General features: G+C 35.6%; 1 protein-coding gene across 1 annotated transcript; it reads left to right on the top strand.

The window, feature by feature from the left end:
• Positions 1-1,342: 1,342 nt before the first annotated feature.
• Positions 1,343-17,158, top strand: LOC149167687 (ubiquitin-conjugating enzyme E2-17 kDa-like). The gene is made up of 4 exons (XM_089433088.1): positions 1,343-1,696; positions 11,093-11,220; positions 16,424-16,528; positions 16,658-17,158. The coding sequence occupies exons 1-4, from the start codon at positions 1,627-1,629 to the stop codon at positions 16,799-16,801; spliced, it is 447 nt and encodes a 148-aa protein (XP_089289214.1). The 5' UTR covers positions 1,343-1,626; the 3' UTR covers positions 16,802-17,158.
• Positions 17,159-26,035: the final 8,877 nt, after the last annotated feature.

Genomic DNA, 26,035 nt, shown 5'->3' with positions numbered 1-26,035 from the left:
GGTAGACGCCCTTTGAGTGCCTCGAGACGTCTTGAGCCTTGCTAAATCATACCTTTCTTACTAGGCATTAGCTTGTGGGACGTCAACACTAGCTCAAGGTTTATAATGCTCCCTTAAGTGCCTTGGGACGTCTTAGCCCTTGCTAAGTTGTAAGTGTTTTGCGAAGTGTTGGCTTGTGGGTTTGTTGACACTAACTTATGAGTTTTTTTTCCTTTTTCTCAACTAGGTGGAGCCTAGGCTGGGGCCAACCCTAGTGTTGAATGGAAGAGTGATCTACCCACTGAGGGATTGCTATCACTAGAATTCTGCGAGACTTGATTGATCCTAGATGCCCCTTGGGATAATTTATTCCCCCATAGGTGGCTCCCACCCTCCATTCCTCCCCATTCAATTTGAATCTGAGATCCAATGAGGACTAAATTTCACACAAACCAACTAATTTACATCTTATGGGTAGCACTAGCCAAAAGTTACAATGACCTTAGTTTAAGTCATTAGTTTCTTGTGAGGCACAAACTTATGAACTATTAACACTATTCTATGGATTTTGACCCTTTAAATGCCTTTGGAATATCTCAACACTATATCATAAGTTTCTATCTAAACATTAACATGTGGACCTTTGAATGCCTTTGGGGTATCTCCACACTATATCATAAGTTTTTATCTAAACATTAAATGGTGGACTATAAACATTATATCGAAATTATAATGGCCCAAAAAAATAATATTGCACTTTATAGAATTATATTTTTTTAATATATAATAAAATCAGAATTAAAATTTATTTATATTAATTTTAATTAAAAAACTCAAAAAATATTATAAATATATGAAAGAAATTACTCGTTTAAGTTCAAATTGAAAAAAACAAAGTTGCTTTGGTAGGAGTTTTTGGACTTTGAGGTGAAATCTCGATTTGTGTTATTTAAACTTATTTTTCACTGTATATATGGATTCAACATTTTGAAAAACCCTAAAACACTTTAATTATACAGGGATTACCCATTAAACTTGTGATTTCAATAAATTTTTACAAAATTTTAGAAAAATTAGACGAAAAAAATCTAATTTTTTTTTTTTTTTTTTAAATCTCACCAAAATATTGAAACAAGGTATCCCCACAACGTAGATTACACAACCAACTTTATTACGAAGCAACAATCCCAAATTTACGGAAAAGACACGTCATTGGACGGAGATGGGTAGAAGAAAATAGAGAAATGAAAAAGAAATTAGGTACCTCTAAACCGCGGTAAGAAAATTGGCACGCCGAAAGCAGAAAAAGTGGTACGCAAAGCCAGAAGAGCAATCATATAAATAATAATTATTAAGGAATATCAATGCGTTGATGACTCCTCCCTCCATCCATCGTGCCATTGTGCGAGGAGTGTGGTGATCTTGCGGAACCTCTCTTTCGTTTCTTCTCCAGAGGAGCTGGAAGTCTCGGAGGCCGAGATATCATTCTGCCAGGTCGTCCGTAATTCGCATCATAGATCGCAAGTTCGATCTGCCCGTTTGCGTCTGATCTGGTCAATTCTGCGGTATATTGGTTGCCAGCTCTACAATTGCTCTTTTAAGCGCTGAGAAATTCTAGGGTTTGTTCTGTAAGCTGCTACCGCATCTATGGCGTCGAAGCGGATTGTAAAGGAACTTAAGGATCTCCAAAAGGATCCTCCTACTTCATGCAGTGCAGGTACATATTAACATCTTCTCTCATGTCAATTCCATGTGTATTTCGAAATAGCTGCCCGTGTTTGGCAAAGGGCTTTATTTCTTTCTCTCATGAATGATTTGCCTGTCTATTTTTTAATTTGTTTACGGGAATGTGAGGAACACTGATTATTCCCAATGATCTCAAACGCAGCTGGATCGAGTGGATTTTCCGTGTTTTCTTCCGAACAGTTTAGTGAATGTCTCTGTTTCGTTGTCTAAAGTCATAAATTGGATTAAAATCTTCTAAAATTAGTGCTATCCCAAAGTTCAAACAGCTGAGCAATATCTATCGTTTCATTTTTTGATAAATGATTAGAACCTCTAAGAAGAAACCAGCCGGGATCATCCACCCTGACAAAACCTGTAGCTGAACTTGGCCTTTTTGTTGAATATGCCTTTTGGATAGCCCAATTCTTGTTGTGGCAGCCACTAAAACTACAAAAATGATCTTCGCCTGGGATGCCCGAGTCACTAAGGCGTCAAAAAATTGATGAATTATGTCAGCGAAAGAAAAACAGCGGATAAAAGAACCAAAGGACATTATAAATCTGACTTCACCAAAATACAATTCCCAAATTCTCAGAGCTACGTATACTCTAAACAAGTGAGAGTTTTTTCGACGCCCCACTTCATTCAGTGCATCCTAACATCTATTCCGTTCTACCCAGAATACATCTCAACGCCTAACTAATCTGTAAAGTTTTTGATAGTACCTTATGATCTATAATATATATAAACATTATTGTATCCTTATATAATTTCTATTATGATCATCTATAATTTTCCTACTTTTTCTCCAGGAAATTTTTGCTTACAATAGCTTACACCTGCGCTTCAGCTAATCTGCTATGCTATGACAGACGTTTCTAAACTGTCGAAAGCACACAGGAATTGCACCTGATATCATACACATCCACTTGGGCTTTTTAAACCTGGATCTCTGCATTAACAGAAGTCTTGTCATATCGCTGCTTGCCACCAGATCACAGACCTTTGGGCTTACCTACGTCTTATTATTATCCATAAAGTTTTTAATATTATTCTCATGCCAAAACATATTCTTGATAACATCCAAAAACGAATTTGATGTAATGCAAGCCCCCCTCCAACCCCCTCCCCGAATAAACATGACCTTGTATTGGTCATGTTCCTATTTAACTAAATCTGCAGATTTATTCAGGGGGCATTAAACATGGGTGGTGACAGCAAGCAACGAGTCATCATTGAAGGCGATGTGAAGGCATTATTGAGTCTTAAAGGCAATGTGAAGGCATTACTGAGGTTCAAGAGATTAGTCTTGATCTCCCTGATATTGTGTCTGATAGAACCATTGTTTTGCTACTCAAGATTGAGCCAAAAGGTCATCAAACCTACATTTTACGGTTCAGTGGAGCTCCTGTTTATGATAACTATTGTGAGATGGAATGCATGGCTATAGCTACAAGAGATTCATTTCCATGATTTGAGGTTGCAACCTGTGGCTTGACAGGTAGACAATCTCATTATAAACCCTGAAGGCTCCGTGCAAGTTTCAAATTTGATATTGAGCAGCCAATGTTTATCAGTTCTTCTCTCCTACATCATTGGTGCCCATATTCCCTTGTGATCTTAGATAAAAGGTTATGGACAACACAAGGAAAGTAGCCTTGACTATGGAAAGCCTGTATCAGTCAGATGATAGAGTCGAAGGATGTGCCATCTGAAGCAAGGAATTTCTTGGTTGATCCTATATTGAAAATACGTACTCTCAGGTTGCTCATAGAACTGTGTAAGGATTGGTTGTTGGAGATGTCAAAATTGAGAAATCAGCCTCCTGCAAATAACTTTGAGGAACAATCTCTGGCGTTGAATTTGTCTATTCCTCACCTTTCTCGGAGTGTGCCCATATGCGGGTTTCCAAACCATGCCCTGAGCTTTTCAACGAACTTCTTCAGGCCTCATTTTGGCTTGAGAACACTTGTAGCTTATTTCAGCCGTGAAGGTTTTGGCAAAGGATATTTTGTGACTAGGTTGCATCATGACAGGTTTGATGCTTTGATACCTCCTGTTGTAATCGTGTTTGACTCCTTATAACTGTCTGAAGTAAAAAATTATAGAGCGATGGATTCTAGGGTTTGGGCCAAGATGAATGAGCCACTCTTCCCTCATGGTGTTGAAGCACATAAGATAAATGGTGAAATTGGTTTCATAACTGCTGGCCCGCTGGGAATACTTTGATGGGCTTTAAGAACAGAGTTTGGTTGACAATAAAAACAGGACTGAAATTCCATGAAGAACAGAGAACAAGCAATTTGGATTGAAGCTTTTTAGAAGCTCTAAGTATGATGGCTCAGTTTGGGACATTTTTCAGAGAAAATATGTGCTTATGCTTATGGGCTCGGGCACATTATGAATGAACTGCTTGAAGGATTGTCTATCATGTTCATGATCAAGCAGTTTACTGGAACACAGAACATGAAGAGAAGCTAAAAGTAGTATCTGAAATAAAGCCAGGGGCCCCAGCCTTCACTCCAGCTGTGTATCCACATAAAAAACATAGGAAAAAAGAAAAGTTCAAAGTAGAAGGAGCCATTACTTGTGCTGTAAACTCATACCACAAATTTGAAGAGATTAGAATACTTTAAGCTATGTCCCAGGTATGCAGATTTTGTGGACAAATGGCTAATCATGAACAATCTTTATGAGCCAAACCAAAGAATACATAGTCTTGAAAACCATTGCTTGATTGGTATCGTCCCACTGAAAATTCTGTCCATCCATCTCTGTCATTAGACACTGCTGTAGTTCCTGCTTTGTCCACACAGCGACCCAATTTGGATTTCAAGGATAGCATTTCAGAAATGGTCCAGAAGGAACAGCGTTATGTTCTTTCGTATTGGGGACCATGTGCTCTATGTAGTCATACAATCCATCTTCGACATAACCATGAAAAGTCTTTTGTATAATCGTACTCTAGATTTAAGAAATACATGTAGAGGCTAGTCGAGTTGTTTGTCCCATGATACATCTCACATCAATAATTATCCAGATAGGAAGATGCTTGTCTTTATTTCTTTGGTGCTATTGCTTCTTATGAACACCTGCAAGTGGCAACTCTTCAATGTGAAATATTACAATGTGGTATAATGATCTCACAAGCTATGAGGCCATTCATTTAGCAAAGTAGTCATGACTGGGGCATATTTATTCTAAGTTTTCTAGGACTTGCACTTGGTCCCAATTCACAATCATAAGCGCAAACATTATCACTATACAAGCATAGTGGCCCACAAGGGGTCAACACGTCCTTATGGAGGCATGAACCCCAGTAGGGGCTTTAACAATGCTGTGCTTTAATTGACTTGGCAAGCTCACCTAGATTGATATTTTTTTCTGATGTTTCTGAGAAGATGTTTTCCGGACCATCACCAATCTTTTGTCAATGCTAGTGTTATGAACACTGGTATCAGGAAGCAAATTTCTTACGTTCATTCCTCCACTGAGATCATGCATTATGAGAGCATGGTTGATAGACTAAACTTTCGTGTAAGTACAGTTCATGGTGATTTTAATGGCCATATGGAAAACAAACACTTGCCTTTGTTATGACCCTAATTGGTCACGCGATAAGCTAATTGATATGGTGATTTTAATGCCCATATGGAAAACAAACATGTTCCATTATTACGACCCTAATTGGTCACGTGCATAAGAAAATTGATCGGCCTAGCATTGCACTTGCAATGAATGAAACTAATATTACATAGGATTTTAATTTATAGGATGTCATGTGATCATTGTATATGGATGTATTTGGGCTACTGAGGAGTTATCCAAATATTTTGGAGTGTAACTCATCAAAATAACATAAATGGGAGTTGTGCTTCATGTCAATTTTGCATGCTTTCATGTTTATCATGCTGCATTTGGTTATTTGGTTCATAACATTTCGGAAGCATGATAAATGTGAAATTCATCAAATGTGAACACCTAGTATAACTCCCAGGAATATTAGTATGATGAGCTATGCATTAACTTGGATCCTTGGAGAACTCCAAATAGCCCAAATACCTCCATATACAATAATCATATGACAATGTGCACCGTGATGACAAAGTTAACCTCATATATACTAGTTCTCACTCATCACATGTAGGCTAGGCATTAGAAGTTATACATGTTTTAACTTTTACCATACATGTGATCCTTTTATATACACCCCTATTAGGATCATAACATAGTACCCCCTTTCAAAATGCTTTGCACTGAAAGATTTGTAGTTGAGGGTTTTACATAGGATGAAACCTTAGAGATTTTTTCTGTGTAAATGCCCCTGTTGATTATCTGTCCATATTTGACTCTGTTAATTAACTTTGATGGCCCATTGTTTCTTTTCCTTTGGTCTTTTGATAATATCTTGTCACATAGTTCTCCTCTGTTGATCAACTTTGATGGCCCATTGTTTCTTTTCCTTTGGTCTTTTGATAATATCTTGTCACATAGTTCTCCTCTGTTGATTAACTTTGAAGGCGCATTGTTTCTTTTCCTTTGGTCTTTTGATAATATCTTGTCACATAGTTCCTCAACTTCGCATTCCAAGAATGTTGCTGATGCTGCCATCTACTTCCAAAGGTCCATGCATGTTTTTCATTCACACTAATCTCACATGTTTTGTTTTTGTGTTTGAATTTGGTAATAGTGAAATTAAGAAAAAATGTAGGAGGGAGTCTGACAGTAAAATTCAAATCCCTGCAACATCTGCTTGCATATGATTTGTGAGCACATCCATCTCCTTATCAGATTCTCAATTTTCAGAATCATGATATCTTTTTATACCTCCCACTATAATAGCATTCTGTGCAACAGAGTGATTTTTGGAATTTGTGAATTATCCTTGAATCTTCTTTAATTCATATTTCTTCATTCTTTGCCACTGTTTCTTTTTTGTTCCTCTTTTATACCTCATGAGAAGGAAAATCTTTTGTACTCACATCATCTTTAGCATCTGAAATTGGTAGTTCATAGCCTCATATGGCTGCCAGCTTTTAGATTTGGAAGAATGACTCTTTTTCCTCTTTGGATGTGCTTTAGCTTGAGGGCAAGATTCATGTAGATGTCCCATTTACTGTCAAACCTGACAACTAACTACCATGTTTTCATAATCCAACACTCGAGTCCACTGCCCTTTGTTCTGTTTTAGATATATCCTCTCAGGAAGACCCTTACGAAGATCATTCTACACATATTTAAGCATAAGTAGCAATACCCAGCTGGATCTGCTCAAAATGCGCCTTCAGGAATCTGCCCAAAGTCTTTATAACATCTGTGAGTGCAAATTTGGAAGACAAACCACCCCAAAACCATGGCCCCTTGAGGACTTTTTCATAATCATCTTGACTAAAAGACTGTACTACAAAAAAACCTTTAGAAAACAAAAATACCTGACATTTTTTACACTAGTTGGAGTAGATCCACTTATATAAATTTGCTGTATGAGGCCAAAAACTATTAAAATAACAAATTACAGCAGCTGTTTTATATGAAACAAGGTATTCATTGGCCTCCGGCTAAGAGATCTCCAAAGCTGTCACCCCATGAGTTTTCTCTGTGATGTATGGATTTGGCTTAAAAGGGGATTGAGGGATTGATCTGTTTGAAGGAGATGTCTTAGATTGAACTGCATCCTTGAATGAAACTGACTATGAAGAAGAGGGTACTCCTATTCTCACTGCTCCCTGAAGCAGATGCACGGCTAAAATGTGTCAAAACATTTGCCTATATGATAATTGACTGGCCAAGAAGGATCCTCTAGCCATTAGCCTTAGAAAATAATATGTTGTTTAGCAATAAGAATTAACTGCCTGTGCTTGAGCTTGGTCTTCATTCTTGGCATTGCATGAATCCATTCTTGAGGAGGTATAATTAGCAGATCTATATTGAGAGTTGAAACCCTCAGACAATTTTGTTGAGAGATTGTAAATCCTCAACACAATGGAATCTGGAGCCTGGACTTTTATATTTAAATATCATGCATGCACTCTCCCTAGAAAGCGTTGAGATAAGATAGTATGGCCATGAAGCATTCAATCCCAACTATTGAGTGTACCAGATCTTGTTAACCATTTCTTCCATTCCAAAGAGAATCCCTCTTCTATCAAGAGGCAAATAAAATCTTTGATAAATCTTGTCTTGCCCAGGAAACAGTGACAACCATATTTGGACTACTCGTACTTGGACTTACTCAATTATCTTCCAATGACCACCTTGTACCTTCTTTTTCTTCTCCTTTTGAAGTTGAAAGCTGATGCTATCCATCAATTTCCTCTGTCCTCCTGCCAGTCTTGTCTGCATTAGTTATTGGACTAAATCTATATTTAGGGTTTCTTCAACTTTCTTACATATTTCATTTTCAATTCTCTTGGTTGTCTCTTCATCTATTATCTTTGATTTTTTTGGGTTTGCTGATGTTAATTCTTTTCTTTAATCTTTTAACTTCTTCATGCAGTGTTCGAGAATGGTTTCATAATTTGGTATTTTTTACCCACAATATCTTCCTGTTGAATTATCCTTGTCCTTATTGACTTTGCTCACCTTTCCTTCTTTTAAGTTCACAACCTCCTAGCACTTGATTAAGGCCTTGCAACTTGAAGAACTGATTCCTTTTTTGCAAAAGCTCTTAGTTTTTCAGATTTCTTCTGCAATCTGAATACTTCATCATTTTTCTTTTCAATTTCCTTCCTACAATTTAATTTAGTCTCTTCTATTTCTTTTCGAAGCTTTCAGTACATTACTATCTTGACTATCTGTCTAACTTGAGAAAACATTAACCATAGGCCTCCTCCTTGATGTCTAACTTTGAAAGACAATTTCTTTACAATGATTATCCAAATATTTACTTTTCACTGATATTACAATCTATTTCCTCTTTGTAATGCCTTTAAAACCTAATTTGGATACTCTAGCAAAGATAATGCCAATTTTAAGTTGACATGTTGTTTTAGGCTTAACTGTGGGGAATGGTCTCCATGTTGACCTTATAATTGAAATATCCCCAAGACTGGTACTCCAATTTCTAGGTTCTTTCAGATAGATATAGTTTCCTTGAAATCACTGCTCATAATTTTTATATGTTTATTAATAAACTTAAATATGAAGTTATGAAATATAATGGTGATGGATATGAATCATTATTTTAATTTATATGGTAAAATAGAACTTAATTTATAACTACTATTTATATTTTATATATATTTCACATCTATATATATAGGAATATTCTTATTTCTAATTATATGTTTATTAATTAAAGCTACTAAGCTTTAATATGTTTATTAATTATATGTGCTGAAATATCATGGTTATGAATTTGAATCATTATTATTTAAATTTATTTTAATGTGATATGCATATTATGATTTTTTTCCAAAAAAATGTTTGTAATTTTACTAATCAAAACAAGAGATCATATGGGAGATAAAACTTATTGTATCGCCTGTATTTTACACGGTTGATACGGAACATGTCAAAACCTCAAGCTCCTATCCAATAAACTTAAAGATGAAGTTATGAAATATAATGGTGATGAATATGAATCATTATTTTAATTTATATGGTAAAATGGAACTTAATTTATAACTACTATTTATATTTTATATATATTTCACATCTCTATATATAGGAATATTCTTATTTCTAATTATATGTTTATTAATTAAAGTTCCTAAGCTTTTATATGTTTATTAATTATATGCGCTGAAATATCATGGTTATGAATATGAATCATTGTTATTTAAATTTATTTTAATGTGATATGCATATTATGATTTTTTTCCAAAAGAATGTTTGTAATTTTACTAATCAAAACAAAATATCATATGGGAGATAAAACTTAATTGTATGCCCTGTATTTTACATGGTTGATATGGCATGTCAAAACCTCGAGCTCATATCCATCTATTGACTTGCTAGTCAGATGAGAATCAATGTTGATTGAAAATTTTAGCCCACTTACCACAAACGCAGATGTTGATTTTACCTCCAATAAATGCCTCTTATCTACACCTCGGTTGCATGATCTTCTAACGTGAAAAACTAGGCCTTTGGAATCTATCGGAAGTTGGAACTTGAAGAGATTCCTACTACTAAGATCCTTCTTTCCTGCAATTTGCATCTCTGAGTGGCATAATTTGCCACAAAGGATAGTAATATATAATAAACCCTCTGTCTAGTTTGAACTTTGTTTACCTACCCTTTTTGGTTTCTTGTTTGGCCATTCTTGTCTAGGTTGAAGTTCATCCCCCCTCACATCCTCCAAAGCATTGTAGTACCACTTTGTTACTTGTCTTTTTCTTCTACCCTCCAGATCAAACATGATCTTCCTGCAGTTTTCTACCGGAGCAAGCTTTCTGTAGTGTAACATCGTGCACAACTTTAGTATGACTCCTGTTATGAAAGTACAATGCAATATGCACTGCTTTTGCTCAAGACCTATCTAGAACTTCTCTGCCCTGTAACATGCTATTGGCCATTTCAACAACTGTATTGTTTTTTCTCTCTGCAACGTCATGCTATTACTACTTGAGTGTGTGTGCACAGAAAACTGTCTCTAGAGTCTAGATGCATTCTTACAAAAAATAGCCAGATGATTATAGTGAAAGCCCACTCCATTCTTAGATGGAAGGACCTTTATACTTGTACCTTCTTCCTGATATACTGCTGCCTTAAACATCTTAATTCAGTGAAAGCATGAGATTTCTTATAAAAACGTGATCCCACATCTTCCTAGAGAAGTCATCAAGGAAAAGTAGGTACTTTGCACCAGGAATTAAGGCTGACGGTATAGGAATGTAAATATGCACTGGGCAGACCACAATGAGAATGGAATGCCAATTTACGGCTTAATATTCGATTGACCTTACTAGGGATCCCAGTCCTTAGCATCAATCAATTATTTGACTGAGATACATTGAATTATAACCGTTGATCCCTTGTTTGTGTATCTTCTTCAAAATTTAATCTCCTAAAATCGAGGGGCCACATTTGTTGTATAGCTACTATTGAGGTAAATAAAATGGTACCCTTGAGTACTATCTTGAAAAATAGGATCTCTCAGCATCATGAGTTCCTGATTGCTGTGCTTATGGTTTTGTGAATGCTAGTTTCACATTTGAATGATAATTTGGCATGTTTGTCAGCCATGCAAGCTGGTCTTAGTAAGTTGGTTAATTAACTTAGAAATTAACTTAGAATTTAGAAATCTATATTTGATTTGACTTGGTCCTAATTAAATAGAAGGATTGCATTTTAAAGATAACAATATTCTGTACTTGCTCTAGTTATATTTTATACTGCAATGGATTAGGTCAAAATTTATTTATTTACTTCCATGCTTGTATAGGACCGGTGGCAGATGATATGTTCCATTGGCAAGCGACAATTATGGGACCTCCTGACAGTCCATATGCTGGTGGTGTGTTTCTGGTGACAATTCATTTTCCACCTGATTATCCATTCAAGCCACCTAAGGTATACTTATTATTCATCATGTTTAGTGAGTGCATACTATGAACTGCCTCCAATATCATCTAATTTTGTTCTTTATGCTGAGTTTTGACTGACAATGATTGATATTGCCTGCACTAAAAAACCAGATAATTTACTCCCAAAAATATTTGCAGATTATCTAAGGCATCTGAGCTTGGTGGTTTAGCGGGATTGGTTGGGTGCTGTGAATTTGCAGTAGGTTGTGGGGTCAAGTCCTTTGGGTGGCTGCCTCTGTGAATATTATGGGTCTTACTCATGTCCCCACCAGTTCGGGTTGCCAAAACTGTAACTGGACGGTTTACCCTAGGTACCATCCTCAGAATGATGAGAACTGTTGGATGGGTTTCCATTGGATGTGCATTGGATTGGCGACACAAATTATTGTAGCCATCTGACCCATCTATCTGTGTTCATTTTTGTGATGTCTGATATAGATTGAAATAGTTGTTTGACGGGTATCTGACCGTGTTAAAGGATAACTATTAGCGTTCTGTTCTATTCATCAGATGAGGAGTTCTACCTTTACACAAAACTAAATCGAGCATGGATTAGAAATGCTGCCTTGTTTGTGTTACTTCCACGCTAGGATAATTAAGTTTGCAAGGACCACCTCTGCAACATGTAGCTGCATGTGTAAAGGTTGCCATTCAATAAAATTGCAGTCAAGAATTATTGTATGCTTTTATACATTGATTCAGAGTATTACAAATTCACTTTCTGTATGATTGGCATAAAGACATTGTTTTAGTAGTACCATATCAAAGTTGAAATTATTATGGATAATGCACACACACATCTATTACATGGGTAGATTAAGGTTGCTAGGGTTCAGAGGAATAGCATGTTCAAGATGTGGGCTAGAGACGCAATCTGACTTAAAATGCAGCATAGATTGTGGGCTGGAGACTCCCACGTGATTTCAGATGAAGCATAGTTTGTGGGTGCTGTGTTGGAACAAAATACATGATACATTCGTATAGTTAGAAACTTTCGGAAGAAAACTGTGTCTGAAGATTAGCTTGTCCAACGTTTCGGGTGGACACTCCACCCATCATCAGGGACTAGAAAGCTCGATGATGATTAGCGAGCGCTGAGAAGCCTTAAATAGATAAGGACACAAAGTATCTGTTGCAGGATAATTAATAGGTCAATGGTCAACAAAGAGAAATTTTAATTAAAAATTTTAGAAGGTACAAAAGTAGAAGTTAGAGGGAATCTAATTGGTCAAAATCTGCCTTAGCTGAGCACACTTACAAATCCAAGCATCTCATCTGTTTTGATCAAGTGTTCCTCTCTATAAGTCTCGGATCATCCGGGAAGTTCTCAAAATCGAGAAGCACCCCAACAGCTTCCACAGGGAAGATGGCTACAGGTAAGCCAATCCTGGCAATCTGTCATCCATCAACTCACACATTAAGTTTGTGCCCCCTCTTCCCTCCTTTCTCCTTTATGCGCCCCCCTGTTCTTCTCCTTGGTTCTTTGCCCTTTTTGTTTTATCCTTTTCTCCTCCTTTTTTCCTGTCCTCAAGTCTAACCCCTTAATCTGAATTCTTTTTATCTCCTTTTTTTATGTTTATATATCCTTATTTTATTCCCCCCCAGTAATTGTCATTATTCTTCATTTGGTTTCCCCCAAAATTGGTATAGCCCCCCTTTCCCTTTCTCTTTCTTCTTATTCAATTTACCTTTTCATATTTCATTCCTCGTGTATACACACACACACCTTAGTTTCATATTTATTTTTAATATTTTACTTCTATCTTGACCTAATCTTTCCTCATTTCAATTAATGGTTTCTAATCCGTTGTCTTTTTGGTATTCCTTATCTATTATTTCAATATAATAAAAAAAATATTAATGTGTTTCATTCCAATTTCGTTTAAATTTTTTAATTAAAATTTCTCTGTTTTTCATTGATCCATTAATTATCCTGTAACGGCTACTTTGTGTCCTTATCTCTTTAAGGCTTCTCAGCACTCGCTAATCATTGGACAAACTAATCTTCAGACACAGTTTTCTTCTGAAAGTTTCTATATGAATCACTGTGAAAGCCTACATTCTCTTACATTCATATATTTCGAATCTCAGATTTTGTACATTCAATCAAATGGAAAAATGTTGTGATCTGATTGGTTTCTTCCCCACCAAAAAACTGTATATTTACTATTTCAAGTAGAAATGCAAAATATACATAGGTATGTGCCTTGGAGCACTCAGGTATTGCTCATTATGAGCATAAAAAATTAGAAAAAACTGCCATTTATATTTTTACGTTCATCCATATGGAGAGATGCTATTAAGGCTTCGCTTTAAAGACATTTACATAATCATCAGTTAACCTCAGATTTCACAGCCGTGTTCTGAAGCTACTCTCATCTAGTCTACAGTGTATATATATATATAAACTTAAATGGAAGATTCTATATTAAGCAAAAGCTGCAGAAATGCTCACAGCAAAAGTACATCATAATCTGTTTCAAAACAGTGCTAACAAAGTTCAAAATGGTGCTAACTACCAGCATAAAGCTGTTCAACATAAGTATTTTCAGATACATGACAGTCCAAAAAACCTAGTAGTATACATTCTACAGAACAGACCTAAAAATCTAAGAACTTTGAAATACCTTCAAACTTAACAGAAGGCATGTTGGCTGGAGGCTTCATTTTCTGCTTCCTTGGCTGAATCCAAAGCTTGCTTGACCAATTCTAAATTCTCTGGGAAGCAGATGGACTGTATTATGTTCCCATTGTCTCCCACAATTTGAATTAACTGTTTGCACCTTGTTAAAGGCTCCACACTGCTTACCCTTGGATGAACTGACTACCATATTCCCGAGTGTATTACATGCTGCCTCCACCACATTTATCTAATGTTTCTGCTGCACCAGGTTACTCATTGTAGGCACAATTTGGGAGGTGACATGTTTGTAACTTTGTACTGCTCACAGATTTTCTCAAAAGTGGTAAAAATTGAGCTTTGGTTGCTCAGTATGTCTTCCTCATGTCTCCGCAGAGCTTGTTGAAACTCTTGGAGTTCTCTGTAATCCATCTGAACAGAACATAAGCCAAATCACAGCCAAGAAGAAATTCTGTAGGAGTCTTTACTGTCGACCCTTATCACAATAAGCAGGTCACTTGCACTATAGGGAAAGAGAAAAAGTAGATCAGAATCGTCCCAACAAGTGTCACCTGGACACAACAATCTGGTGAATCCAAGAAATCAACAAAAGGTCCAAGGTAAACCTTCTGTACACCCAAACGAGTAACAAGAAAGAAATAGCCAGTCAGAATTCTGATTAGATTCAGAGTTTGAGGTTGCCAATAGCCAGGATTCAGGACAAAGTAGCCCGAAACCCCACTATTACCATTAATGAACTGAAAATTCTTGAATTGAAAGATAGAATCCCCATTGAAAAACATAGAATTAAACTCCCCAAAGTTGATATGAGAAACTAGCCCAATACCTGCCACACAATGAGTAAGAGAGGAAGAAGGTAATGGTGAGTTATCAGAAAAAGTGAGTTAATTTAATGAAATTCAAAGGTTACTTGCATTAGTGAATTAGATGAATCTCAACCATTGATCTCAAGTGAAATTGAGATCTAATTTCAACGGTAAATCACTTTGTAGATTAGGGTTGTGGATTCGGTCAATAACCCAAACTTATAAAAGGAAGGCTAGGCTAAATAAGGGAAGAGACAAGAACCAGCTATAAAACTGGGTTGAAGAACTGGTTGACTAGATGATACATAATATATGCAAATTTTAATTAAAAGAGTTCATACATATCAAAATAAATCCAAACCATTAGACACCGAATATGCAAGGATTTATAATGTATATAGCATGTCAGGTGGAATATAGCAAAATGGAACTGAGTGGAATACATATCAAAGACAAACTACATAGACATCGAGGCTCTAAAAGTCCTCCCTAATCACTGGTGAGTGTGGGGTTGTACAGGTGCGGATTTGTTGTGAGCAAGGTGCGATTTGGGGCTTGTGCTCTGAGCATAATGGGTTGCCGATAAACTCTGCTGACATTGTTAGGTGGATGTGGCTTGCAGGTGATGTGTGGATTAGGGTTGCAGTGTGTATGGATGAGACTGGTTTAGGATAGAATCAACCTGTAGGTCCTGTTTGGCAACCAGTTTGGACCCAGTGCAGTGTGAAACGATCTGGACCAGCGGGTTCCAATAAGGCTGCTTTTAACATGTTTTGTTTGTTTTAGTCTATGGATGTCTTTTGGCAGCCTTGTGTTGACCAGATAGTGCATACCAAAGCATTGGAGCAACCTTGATTGTTACTCCCTAAATGTGCTTAGTTCTCCATCACTTTTGGATCTTGCTGTCGTATTTTGACGTATTTTGTCTTTGTTCTTGCTATATGTTGGTTATCCTTATTGATCTTTCTATCCATGGTTGGCACTGGATGTTCCTTTCTGCTTGTTTTCATCATGTATGTTCCATGATACTACTAACTGAAGTAAGAATTTGATTGAGCTGAGAGGCTCATTCTACAGCCCAGTATGATGTGTAAACCTGTCCGTCCATCATCAAAGTTGAAATTTTGCTCATGTCGGCCAAATAAATTTAAAAGTAAAAAAAATTAAATAACTATACAAAACATTTAAATAATGTCCGCTCATAAAAAAATTTGCACGTGAAGAAATTGGATCCTCCTCGGCTCATGTTAGATCCGTATTTAAGATGGATTTATGCTGTTTATATATGTTGTCGGCCCTTTACCATGTTCATTGTCCAGTCTTCAATTATGGATCTTGATCGTACACAAATTGGTTACTATCCCATAATCTATCTTTCACTGCTCTATTGAGTTTTCCCGTAATCTAATGCAGTTGTGAAATATTTAGAAAGGAAATATGTTCTGCCTGGGTCCATCCGTGATTGCAAATGGTCTCTTTATTTGATAGAGATTTAAAATTATTCACCTTTTCTCTCATCAATGCTCCTTTGGAACGTTCAAGTTCAACAAAAAACGTTTTATGATAAGTTGTCTTGACTCTGCGAGAACCATGTTAAACTGAACTTAGGTACACTGGTTTTAGGATTTTATTTCAAGGGTATTTTTCTCTGGCATTGAACATATCTATGAAGTTGGCTGACGAGCAATTTGCCTCTAGGGGATTCCGTTTAATTACTCTGTCAACCATTGTTTATCATGCAGGTTGCTTTCAGGACTAAAGTTTATCATCCTAATATCAACAGCAATGGCAGTATCTGCCTTGATATCTTGAAGGAACAGTGGAGTCCTGCATTGACCATCTCTAAGGTTGTAGAGTTTTGATTTAATGGGATGTAGAATGCTGTTACATTGAATATTTCCATTTTAAAATATTCTTGGATTATAATTCATAATGTGGATCCAGATTTAACGAGGGTTCTTTTTGTTTCATTGTAGGTTCTTCTTTCAATTTGTTCCTTGTTGACTGATCCAAACCCAGATGATCCCCTTGTACCAGAGATTGCTCACATGTACAAAACAGACAGGTCTAAGTATGAGACAACTGCTAGGAGCTGGACCCAAAAGTATGCAATGGGTTAAGAAAACACGATTTCAGCAATCAGAGTTTTAGTCCTGCTTAAGAATGTCTTTTAAGGTCGAGGACATTCTTCTCTGGTTTTATGGAAAGTTACACTCTTTACATGGAATTGTTATTTTTTCTGTGCGTGTACTGAAGTAATAATTTCCTTTAGAAATGCAGCTCTCTTTCTGACTTGTAAAATCATAAGCGCTTTTATTATGTTTATTTGACTTCGGTAAAACAAACGGGTTTTTAAACTGTTGGCTGTGCACTTGACTAGTTGTTTCGAGTAGTTTTGTGAGTTCAGTTAATGAGGTTACAGTTTCATACTGTAATGGTCTTTTCTTCAATTTCATGGTCAACGCTTAGTATTGTCAGGCTTTTGTAAATAGTCTGTTGAAATCCCGAAGCTGGTGTTGATAAATGGTAATTTAGACGTTAGTAATCCATTACATTGCTTTGTCATTCGGTTCTGGTGCATCTTGCTTAAAGTGACCCTTAATATTCTAATTTATCTCGTGACATGGTTGAGATGGGGTGCCAAGCTCAGGTGTAGATCTCTGTTTTGTTAGATTTTGGAATGGACTATTAGCCACGTAAACATAAAATGACTCGATTTATCAAACGGTAATGAGTGTTGTCATGGTCCATTAATGTGACTTAGACTTAACCACTTGCTGAATCATTTTTTAGTGTGTTTAATGCGCAGAAAAAGAAAATGAATTTAGTAATTGTACTCGTTAAATTTGTTTTCAGCCATGGTAGAAAGGGCCAAATTAGTAAGTCCCATAGTTGGATAAGATTGGAGCCATCTTGCTTCAAAACTGCAAATTGGACTGGGACCAGCCTGAGAACCTGGATAAGCACATCCAAAATAAATATATGAAATATTCAAATATTAATAAGAAATGTATTCATATACATGAATATAAATCTAAATCATTAGGCACCAAATATGCAAAGTTTGCAAAAATTATATTGGAGTACATAGCTCATTTGAAGTCTAGCTTGAAGCCTAGCTTTAAACCAACATGATCAAATATAGGGATCTGTGATTTTTTTTCTCCAGCTGATTGGTTTCAACAACTATTGCCATTTAATGTTTTAAGATAATTTTCACCTTTGGGAAGCCTACAGGTTCCTATCCGTGTCCACCATTGAACATCGTATTCCCCTTTCAGGTTTCAATTTTAGAATGCCACAAATTCCAGCACAAGGGGTGCATGCAGAAGATATAAAAGCCCTATTTTGTGTATATCTTGAAATGCTCTAAGCGCTGTTTCTCAAAGAACACATAAATTTCTATCTTCTATGCGTGAGGTCCCCATGGGTTCATTTCATCACACATAATTATAAAATCAAGGTCAGCGGCCAGAATGTTACAGGACGCTTCAATTGTTATCTTCCATTCGTGAGGTCCCCATGGGTTAGTTCCAACTTCCATCATCACACATAATTGGTGAAATGTGGGTCCTTTGTAAACTTTTAATGTTAAAGTAGGACAAGGCTGAATGTGATCCGCCGGACAATGAAGAGAGTAGGTTTCTCCTGCATGGGGTGGAAGCTTTTTGTTTGTTTGATAGATCACGTCTACTTTTCCATTTTTTCTTTTTATTTCTTGATAGTGATTGTGTGTGGCCCATTGAACATCAAGAGACTTGTAAGTTTGGTCGTTTAAGCAGTAGATTGGATTAGTTGTGTTGTACGATTCCAAAACTGGTTCATACCACCAGTTCACGTTGGTTCAGGAGTAAAATGACAGAATCTATCAATTTTGATAACACCGGTCACTGTTTTGGTTGGATTGTAGCTTGGGATTTTTTTTTTTAAAACCAAATATTATCTTTGTAAATGACCAAATATTTTCTATGTAAATGACCAAATTTAGTTAGCCTTCTTATCGATGAGATGCGTTGTCAACCTAAAGGAGATAAGGGGTTGTTTCTCTTGCTCTCATTTCAGATTTGCACCGTTATGTTTACCATCGTGAGTTTTAGTCTAATTTTTTCATTTTTCGTTTTTATCGAAGTAGATTAAGCGTTTTCTCATTCATCGAAGAATCCAACCTATAGGCAATTGATCGAACAATGTTACACTTAAACCCGCTATGCTACTCCTCGAGGTTATTTGAGCTTATGGTATTTTCAAATTTATTAAATGAAATATATATTTTGGGACTGAGTGTATTTGTTACTCTATATGATAATTTGGGATTGGTTGACATATTGCATTTTAGGAAATAGTGCTCTTGTAACACGAATCCTTTCCATGTTGGTGGTAGCCGATGTTAATGGGTAACAAGGGGCCCTTTCAAAGTTGGTGGTAGCCGATGTTAATGGGTAACAAGGGGCATGATAGAGGTGGTAGTCTTGTAAGCATTCTTGTTCATACTTTAGATTTTTCCATGGAAAGGATATATCTTTGATCCTGGGATGGTCAGACCCGTGGTTTAAAAAACAATCTATGGGTTTGTTAGGTGTTTATGCTATACTTGTCATCTCTTTTTTTTTTATCTCCTCTATAGCAATTTTTTTTGTGTAGTCTCTTCTTCATAGCAATGATTATGATGGGGGACAATCAATATATGGCTAGCAATAAAGCATATGTTATTATAGCAATGATTATGATTGGGGACAATCAATATATAGCTAGCAATAAAGCATATTTTATTGACACTTTGTTTTTATATTTGGTAGACTATGAGAAGTTATTGGATGCCATAATTTGTGTAGGTGGTGGTGCAAAAGCATGAAAATATTAGTGATTTCTAAGCAAAGGGTGTAATGATCACACAATTTGCATTGTATTGTATTTCATAAATGATTGCAAAAAATTATTGGATGGGAGATTATGAGAAGTTATTGGATCCCAAACTTGTGCATGTGGTGGGAAATAAGAGATTAAGTGTCCATAGTATTATTTGTTGCTAAGAAGTCAATATCTAAGAAAAGGGTGTAATGAACATATGATTGCGAAAATTTGCTTCAATATCTTTATAGTGGCGTTGGTTTTGTTCAAGAATCTAGTGTTATTTTATTGGGGTTTAAGAATTTTGGTCTCTTTTACATGAAGTGTTCATTGTAATCTATTCAAATGTGATGGTAGACTATGAGAAGTTATTGGATGCCACGAGCTTAAACAAGTTCAATCACATATTTTAGTGCAATGCAACTTGTGCAGGTGGTGGTGCAAAAGCATGAAATATTAATGAATTCCATGAAGTTGAATAATAGTGATCAAATCAATAGATTAAGTGGCCTTAGTCTCATTTGTTGCGAAGTAGTTAATATCTAAGAAAATGGTGTAATATAATGATCACAGAATTTGCAAAGTATTGTATTTTCCAAAAGACTGCTAAAATTTTGCGTTGTATTGTATTGTAATAAAATAAATATTCACTTGATATATTATATTAAATTGCTAGCTAGTAAGTATCTTTAGACCATTGTATTCTTTGAAACCATGTGAACCTGAGCTATTTATAAATAGAACTAGCATCTTACATATCATTGTATATCGATTTGGCTATGGCACTTGTTTCCAATTTTGTGAATTCTTTGGCACTTGTTTTTGAGATTGTGAATTCTCTTATTGCATATTCAATACAATCTCATCCCAACTGTCATCTACCATATGCTGTTTGTTTGAGTACATGTGTTGCACACACTAAAGCATGCTAGGGAAGACAAGGGCTAATCTATCAAGTTTGAGATATAGACAATGATATAATGATTTTGTACCATATTTCCCCTAATTTTTGAGGGTATAACAAAAATGATTAGAATTCATGGCACCATATAGTAAAGGTAAAAAGTAAAAATTACAAATGACAATCATAATTTTTTACTTTTATTTTTATGAGTAGGGACGTGGTGCATAAAGTAAATTTATATTTGTTGCTTCCGTTTTAAAATCTACATTTGTTTTGGTGTAGTTGCTTTAAAGTGTATCTTGAATTGCTTGCATAATTGACCATTGTTACCACAATATTTAATTATTATCACAAATCACAACAATGGTTTCTTTTTCTTCCTCTTGTGCAAATATTGAAGAACAAAGGGCTTGCAAAGCAAATTAAATAATTCCAAAATATCAAGAATTTAGATACCTTCTTTACCATCTATTGTTGCAACCTTGTTTAGCATTTCTATATACCACTTCAAAGTAAGGACATATAGAATCATTTGAAGAGTGGTGTTCAACATGTTCTACCTTTTTTTTTAATCAACTTTTGAATTTGTTTGAAAAGCTCTAAACAAGGGTCTATGTAACGAATACGAATAATTGAGGTTATCTTATCAATCATGGGTACCTAGTCATAGATTTGTGAAAGAAGTAACATATTTGCATTCAACCCCACATTTGTGTCTCTGCATCCAAAATAATACGTATGATAAGGGGAAATTCACCAATGTCCTTGGGTGCATTTTTTCGAGCATTCACACATTTGAGAGTTCAAAATATATGCCATGATAGGATAAACTACATTAGAAGGACCAATCTCTTCATTTAGATAATTTACATCTCAAATTGTAATGATGCATCATTCATCTTTCTAGTACAATTAATTTCCCTTAAGAAGCAGGGCCCTTTTTAAAAGGTGGAAATAATGTTCAATGAGGGTCTCTTTTGAATATCTATCCATTCATTCATGATTTAACATCATGACAAAACTTGATATTTTTTAGGGCCTTCCATTAACCCTTGCATCCTTGAGACCCCACTTTTTAACAATGTCCTAATTTTATTCTAACCAAAGGGAATACAATTGGAAGTGGGATCTATGATTTTCGTCACCATTTCATTGTCATAAAGAGAACATGTGACACTAACCGCCATCCAATTTCTATCATTTACTTAGGATAACTATCTATTTAAATTTAGGTTGTTTAAAGGAGGGGAGCAATCTAATATTTTGTCTACATTTATTCCTATGGCAACCCATGTGAAACATAGTTATTTTGTTCCTTTTCAAAGTAAACATGTGTATGTGTTCATTCCTTCATTGAGAATGCCTAGAAGTGTTGGTAAACTATGGCCTAGCTGCCCTTAAAAGCATGGTTTGAAAACTACATAACCATTCCTTAGAGTCACTTATTTCTTTTTTGGTTCTCGGTGATTAATTTCACATATTGTAATAAGTTTTCTAAGTGTTGTACTTAATTGAATTTTACTTTTCTTGAGTAATTGGTTGGTTGATTTTAGACAATTTATCTCGCCACAATGGCTATATTTCCAAAATTTCCTTTGAAAAAGTGATTGTAGAGAAGATTGTATAACATATATTAAAAAGACACCGTTACCCCAATGATGTAATATTAAAAATGCTCATATAAGACTATAAAATTGGTAATCTCTTAGTGGAAATAACTTCACAATCATTCCTTGGATGGGGTGCCTATTGTGCAACAAGTGGGTGGACTTGATGTTGTTGTCCCACCAATTAATAATATGGGTGGAAGTGGCAATGCCTCCCCCCTATGATCAATGTGACATACATCCCATCACGTTGGCTTTCTCAGCGATTCAAGTCAGTTTTATGAGGGTATTCTTATTACTTGGCCTGACATTATTGATGGTGCTCTCTTGATGCACTCAATATTTTAGTTGGGCTTTACTCCACCTTATGGTGCTTCTTGATTGTGTTTGGAGGCGGTTGGTTTTCATGTAGCTTAATGGGTTTAATTAGAGTACAAGATGCATTGATGATGCAAAATCCAGTGTGTCACATCATGCTCTTTGGGTAATTAGGACATGGATATGATTAGTGTTTCAAATATGGCCTCAAGTAATTTGTAGAATGGTTTGGTGGTTTATTGCTATCGGGTATGCTTTTTAGTGCTCCTCCAGTGGCTTTCTCAGTTGACCTCACTCATAGTGGTAAGGGCACTTTTCTCGTTGGGGTTCTCATTTCCCAGACCCTCTCATTAGTTTCCATCCTCTCGCCTCCTCTCCAACCATATGGTTCAAAGCTCTTAGCCCTCCCATTCCTCTTCAATATTGCTGGTTCATTGGATTTGCTCGTCCTTGCAAACCTTGACCCTTCTCCCCTTCCTACTTTCATCATGTCTTACTAGAGAGCTCAGATCTAACAAGGCACTACCTATTATCAGGGGCAAGAAGGCTACTGAGCTCAACACTGAATTGAGAACTTCATTGCTCGGTATTGTGAACTCACTCCACCTCGTCCAAGAGGAAACTACACATGCTAAAGGGATATAATGGATTAAAGAAAAATAAATCCTCTTTCAATGGGACTAGATTCAGGTGCACATGCCCTCCATGGATAACAAAATCGGAAGAATGGAGATCCACCTTGGCCTAACCCTGATTCCCATCTTGGTTGAAGCTACTAACTCAATCAAATCCTAAAATAACATCTTTGTTAGCAGGTTTTCCATTTTCTAGTTCTAGATCACCTAGTATTCAATTTAAAATCTGCCCAAGAGAGCACTTTCATTCTAATGTGGCTCAAAGACACAAACATGTTTTTATGGTTTTTAAGGAAACTAAAATTTCGTGACTGATCTCATTTCCTTAGTGGGAGACTAAGACATAATATTTTGATTTTTGATATAAATTTGTGATTTACAGAAATGGAAATTTTTACTTTATAAAAAAAGAGGGAAGAAACTTTAATACAATCATTGTTTGCATTAGATCTCCATCACAAACCTTCAAATATTTAGCCCAACAATGTCCATGGCTTGAGATTATTTGCTATGAATTCTCCAAAGGTGGACAATTTGACAATGGAATGCTTGGTAGTTCCCTTATGTGCCTAGAAAAACCAAATTAGCTTTCCTCTTGCCTCCAAAATAAGTAAAATGAGTGAAATAGTAATTGGGGTTCGAGAAACCAAGTTAGGTTTAAGGGTGACTTTTGGTCACATGCTTGGTTGATTGGACATTGAAATATTCCTATTATAAGCTTATTTCAATGCCTTAAATGGGTTATAGGTCAAGGGACACTTGAACCTCCCTTAATATATGGAGGTATGCCTAGAATATTCTTGAAATGATCCCTTGGAAAGTGTATTTTTCAAGAACAAGAAAAAATGTAGTAATATCTTTATTAACAACTGAAATTGTGGCATTACATTTAGCAAGTAGCAACCAAACTATTGTTAACACTACTCAATATTTTATCTTTAAATAAGTTTGTAACCATTACCTCATTTATTACCTTCATCTAAGAATCTATAAAACTGTTAATGACTACTAGTGTCTCTATTAGAGAATAAACCAAAAGATCATGAGAGGTCTTGAATCACAATTGATCATATAAAATAGAGTCAAATCTAAATTTAAGTACGGAGATGACTATTCGAATGGATGTTTGCTAGGATGGATAGAGCTAGTCCCATTCGTTCTCTGTTTGGGCAAGTCATCCATTACGTGATTTAATTATCTAAATATGAGTGCCTAGACAAGAGGTAAACCTAGAGATTTAGGTCTTCACTTTCTCAATGCAATGGTTAGTTCCAATGTTAAGGTTTCTAGTTTGACAAGAACCCAATCTACAACCAACTTGGGGTCCCTAAATATTTGGAGATCTAGTATGTCATTTTAATATTTGGAGACCTAGTATGTCATTGTTACTAGCTAAGCCCACTAGAATCATAATGGACTTGAACTACACCATATTGTTACTTCTACAATGAAGCCCATAAGAAAAGGTCAAGTAGTGTGGATTTGTTAAAAAGAGGATGCCCCCAATACCATAGAGACATGGGTTCTCAATTGATACCACATCAAATTAGACCCCAATGCCTCCCTTCATCAATTTCAAAAGGACCAACCTATCTTGGAGCTTCTCATAAGAATATGGAATCTTGAAGAAAACTTGTAGTGGAGATAACTTGAGATCCTAAAATATCATACCGCTTCTTGACAATCATATGGCTTAGCATATTGCAAAGGAGGATCTTTGTGCTCAACAACCAATATATCCTCTAACATGATATTAGTGCTTCCTTTATGGAGTCGCCTTTCCAAGAACCTTCCACTATTGTTAGGATAATTTTTTTTCCCCAAACCTATTTAGAATAATGAAAACCTACCAACAAATGATAAATATTTTTTTTCTCTTAACAATTAACAATAATCCTTCCATAAGTATATCCCAGGTAAGCACTTTGTTGCAAATATCAATTTGCATAAAATATATTACTTTTAGTGGGGCTTTGATGAGTTAGATATTGTACCACCACCACTCTTTAATAAACATCATCATGTATCCCAATTTGGTTGTGTATCTACCTCTCACATGTTATGTGGGCCGTAGATGATCCTTTTGGTCATATTTTTTTCACAAAATTAGTAGTCGACATTTGAATAAATAGACCACTCTAATGCTTGGATCTCCCATTAGACCTAAAAATGTGTTGATTTTTGGTCTCTTCCCACAAGCCAACTTGTATAGCGTGCCACATGTCTAATTATTCAATATAATTCTAAAATTTGTATCTAAGGTACTTTTATGTCTTATAAGATCTAAATATTTTGCAATGTGAAAAGTCCCTAAAAAGAAGTTATTGCAAAATACATAGCTGATCTGTTTGAAATTAGTTTCAAGATACTTCACAAACCCTAATTTCCACAGAGTATAACTCCAAAAGTATAGGGAAAAAAGTCTCTAAAATTTAAACCAGATGTTCCTTGGAATTTGTCCTCAATATGGTCCAAGTTTTATCATCTGAAACCTCCTAGAAAAAAAGTTATAGCGAAAATATCAAATTGACATGCTAGAAACTAATTTTAGGAGCATTAAGGAACTCTTAACTTCCTTAGAGCATATATCCAAAAGTATAGAGAAAAAATATCAAAAATTTGAACTAGATGTTCAATGACATTTCTCCTCAATATGATCCAAGTTTCACCTCTAAAATCTCCTAAATATTTTTTTTTTTCCAAATTGACCTGTTTGAAATTGATTTTAGGAGAATTTAGAAACCTTGAATTACTTAGAGCATATCTTTGAAAATATAGCGAACTAATATATGAAATTTGAACTATATGTTCACCACTATCTCACCTCAATATGCACCAAGTTTCACTGTCCAAAACTTCCCAAGAAAAGGCTATAGCAAAAATTCCAAACTAACATGCTTGGAACCGATTTTCGGAGAATTGAGGAACCCTAAATTTTTTAATTCATATATTTGAAAGCATAGTGTACCAATATTTTAAATTTGAAGCATATTTTTCCAAATATTTCTCCTAAGTGTTCTCCAAGTTTCACTATTTGAAACC

This window comes from Pinus tabuliformis, chromosome 5_1 (genome assembly GCF_031772625.1).
Source record: "Pinus tabuliformis cultivar Carrire ecotype Pingquan chromosome 5_1, CPIR1, whole genome shotgun sequence".
NCBI lineage: Eukaryota > Viridiplantae > Streptophyta > Pinopsida > Pinales > Pinaceae > Pinus > Pinus tabuliformis.
This window is presented reverse-complemented; position numbering and strand designations above follow the sequence as displayed.

Excerpts from the sequence above, each read along its gene's own strand:
- LOC149167687 (XM_089433088.1), top strand. The coding sequence starts at position 1,627 with ATGGCGTCGAAGCGGATTGTAAAGGAACTTAAGGATCTCCAAAAGGAT. Across the intron at positions 1,697-11,092 it reads TCCTACTTCATGCAGTGCAG|GACCGGTGGCAGATGATATG; the intron begins GTACATATTAAC and ends ATGCTTGTATAG. Across the intron at positions 11,221-16,423 it reads ATCCATTCAAGCCACCTAAG|GTTGCTTTCAGGACTAAAGT; the intron begins GTATACTTATTA and ends TTTATCATGCAG.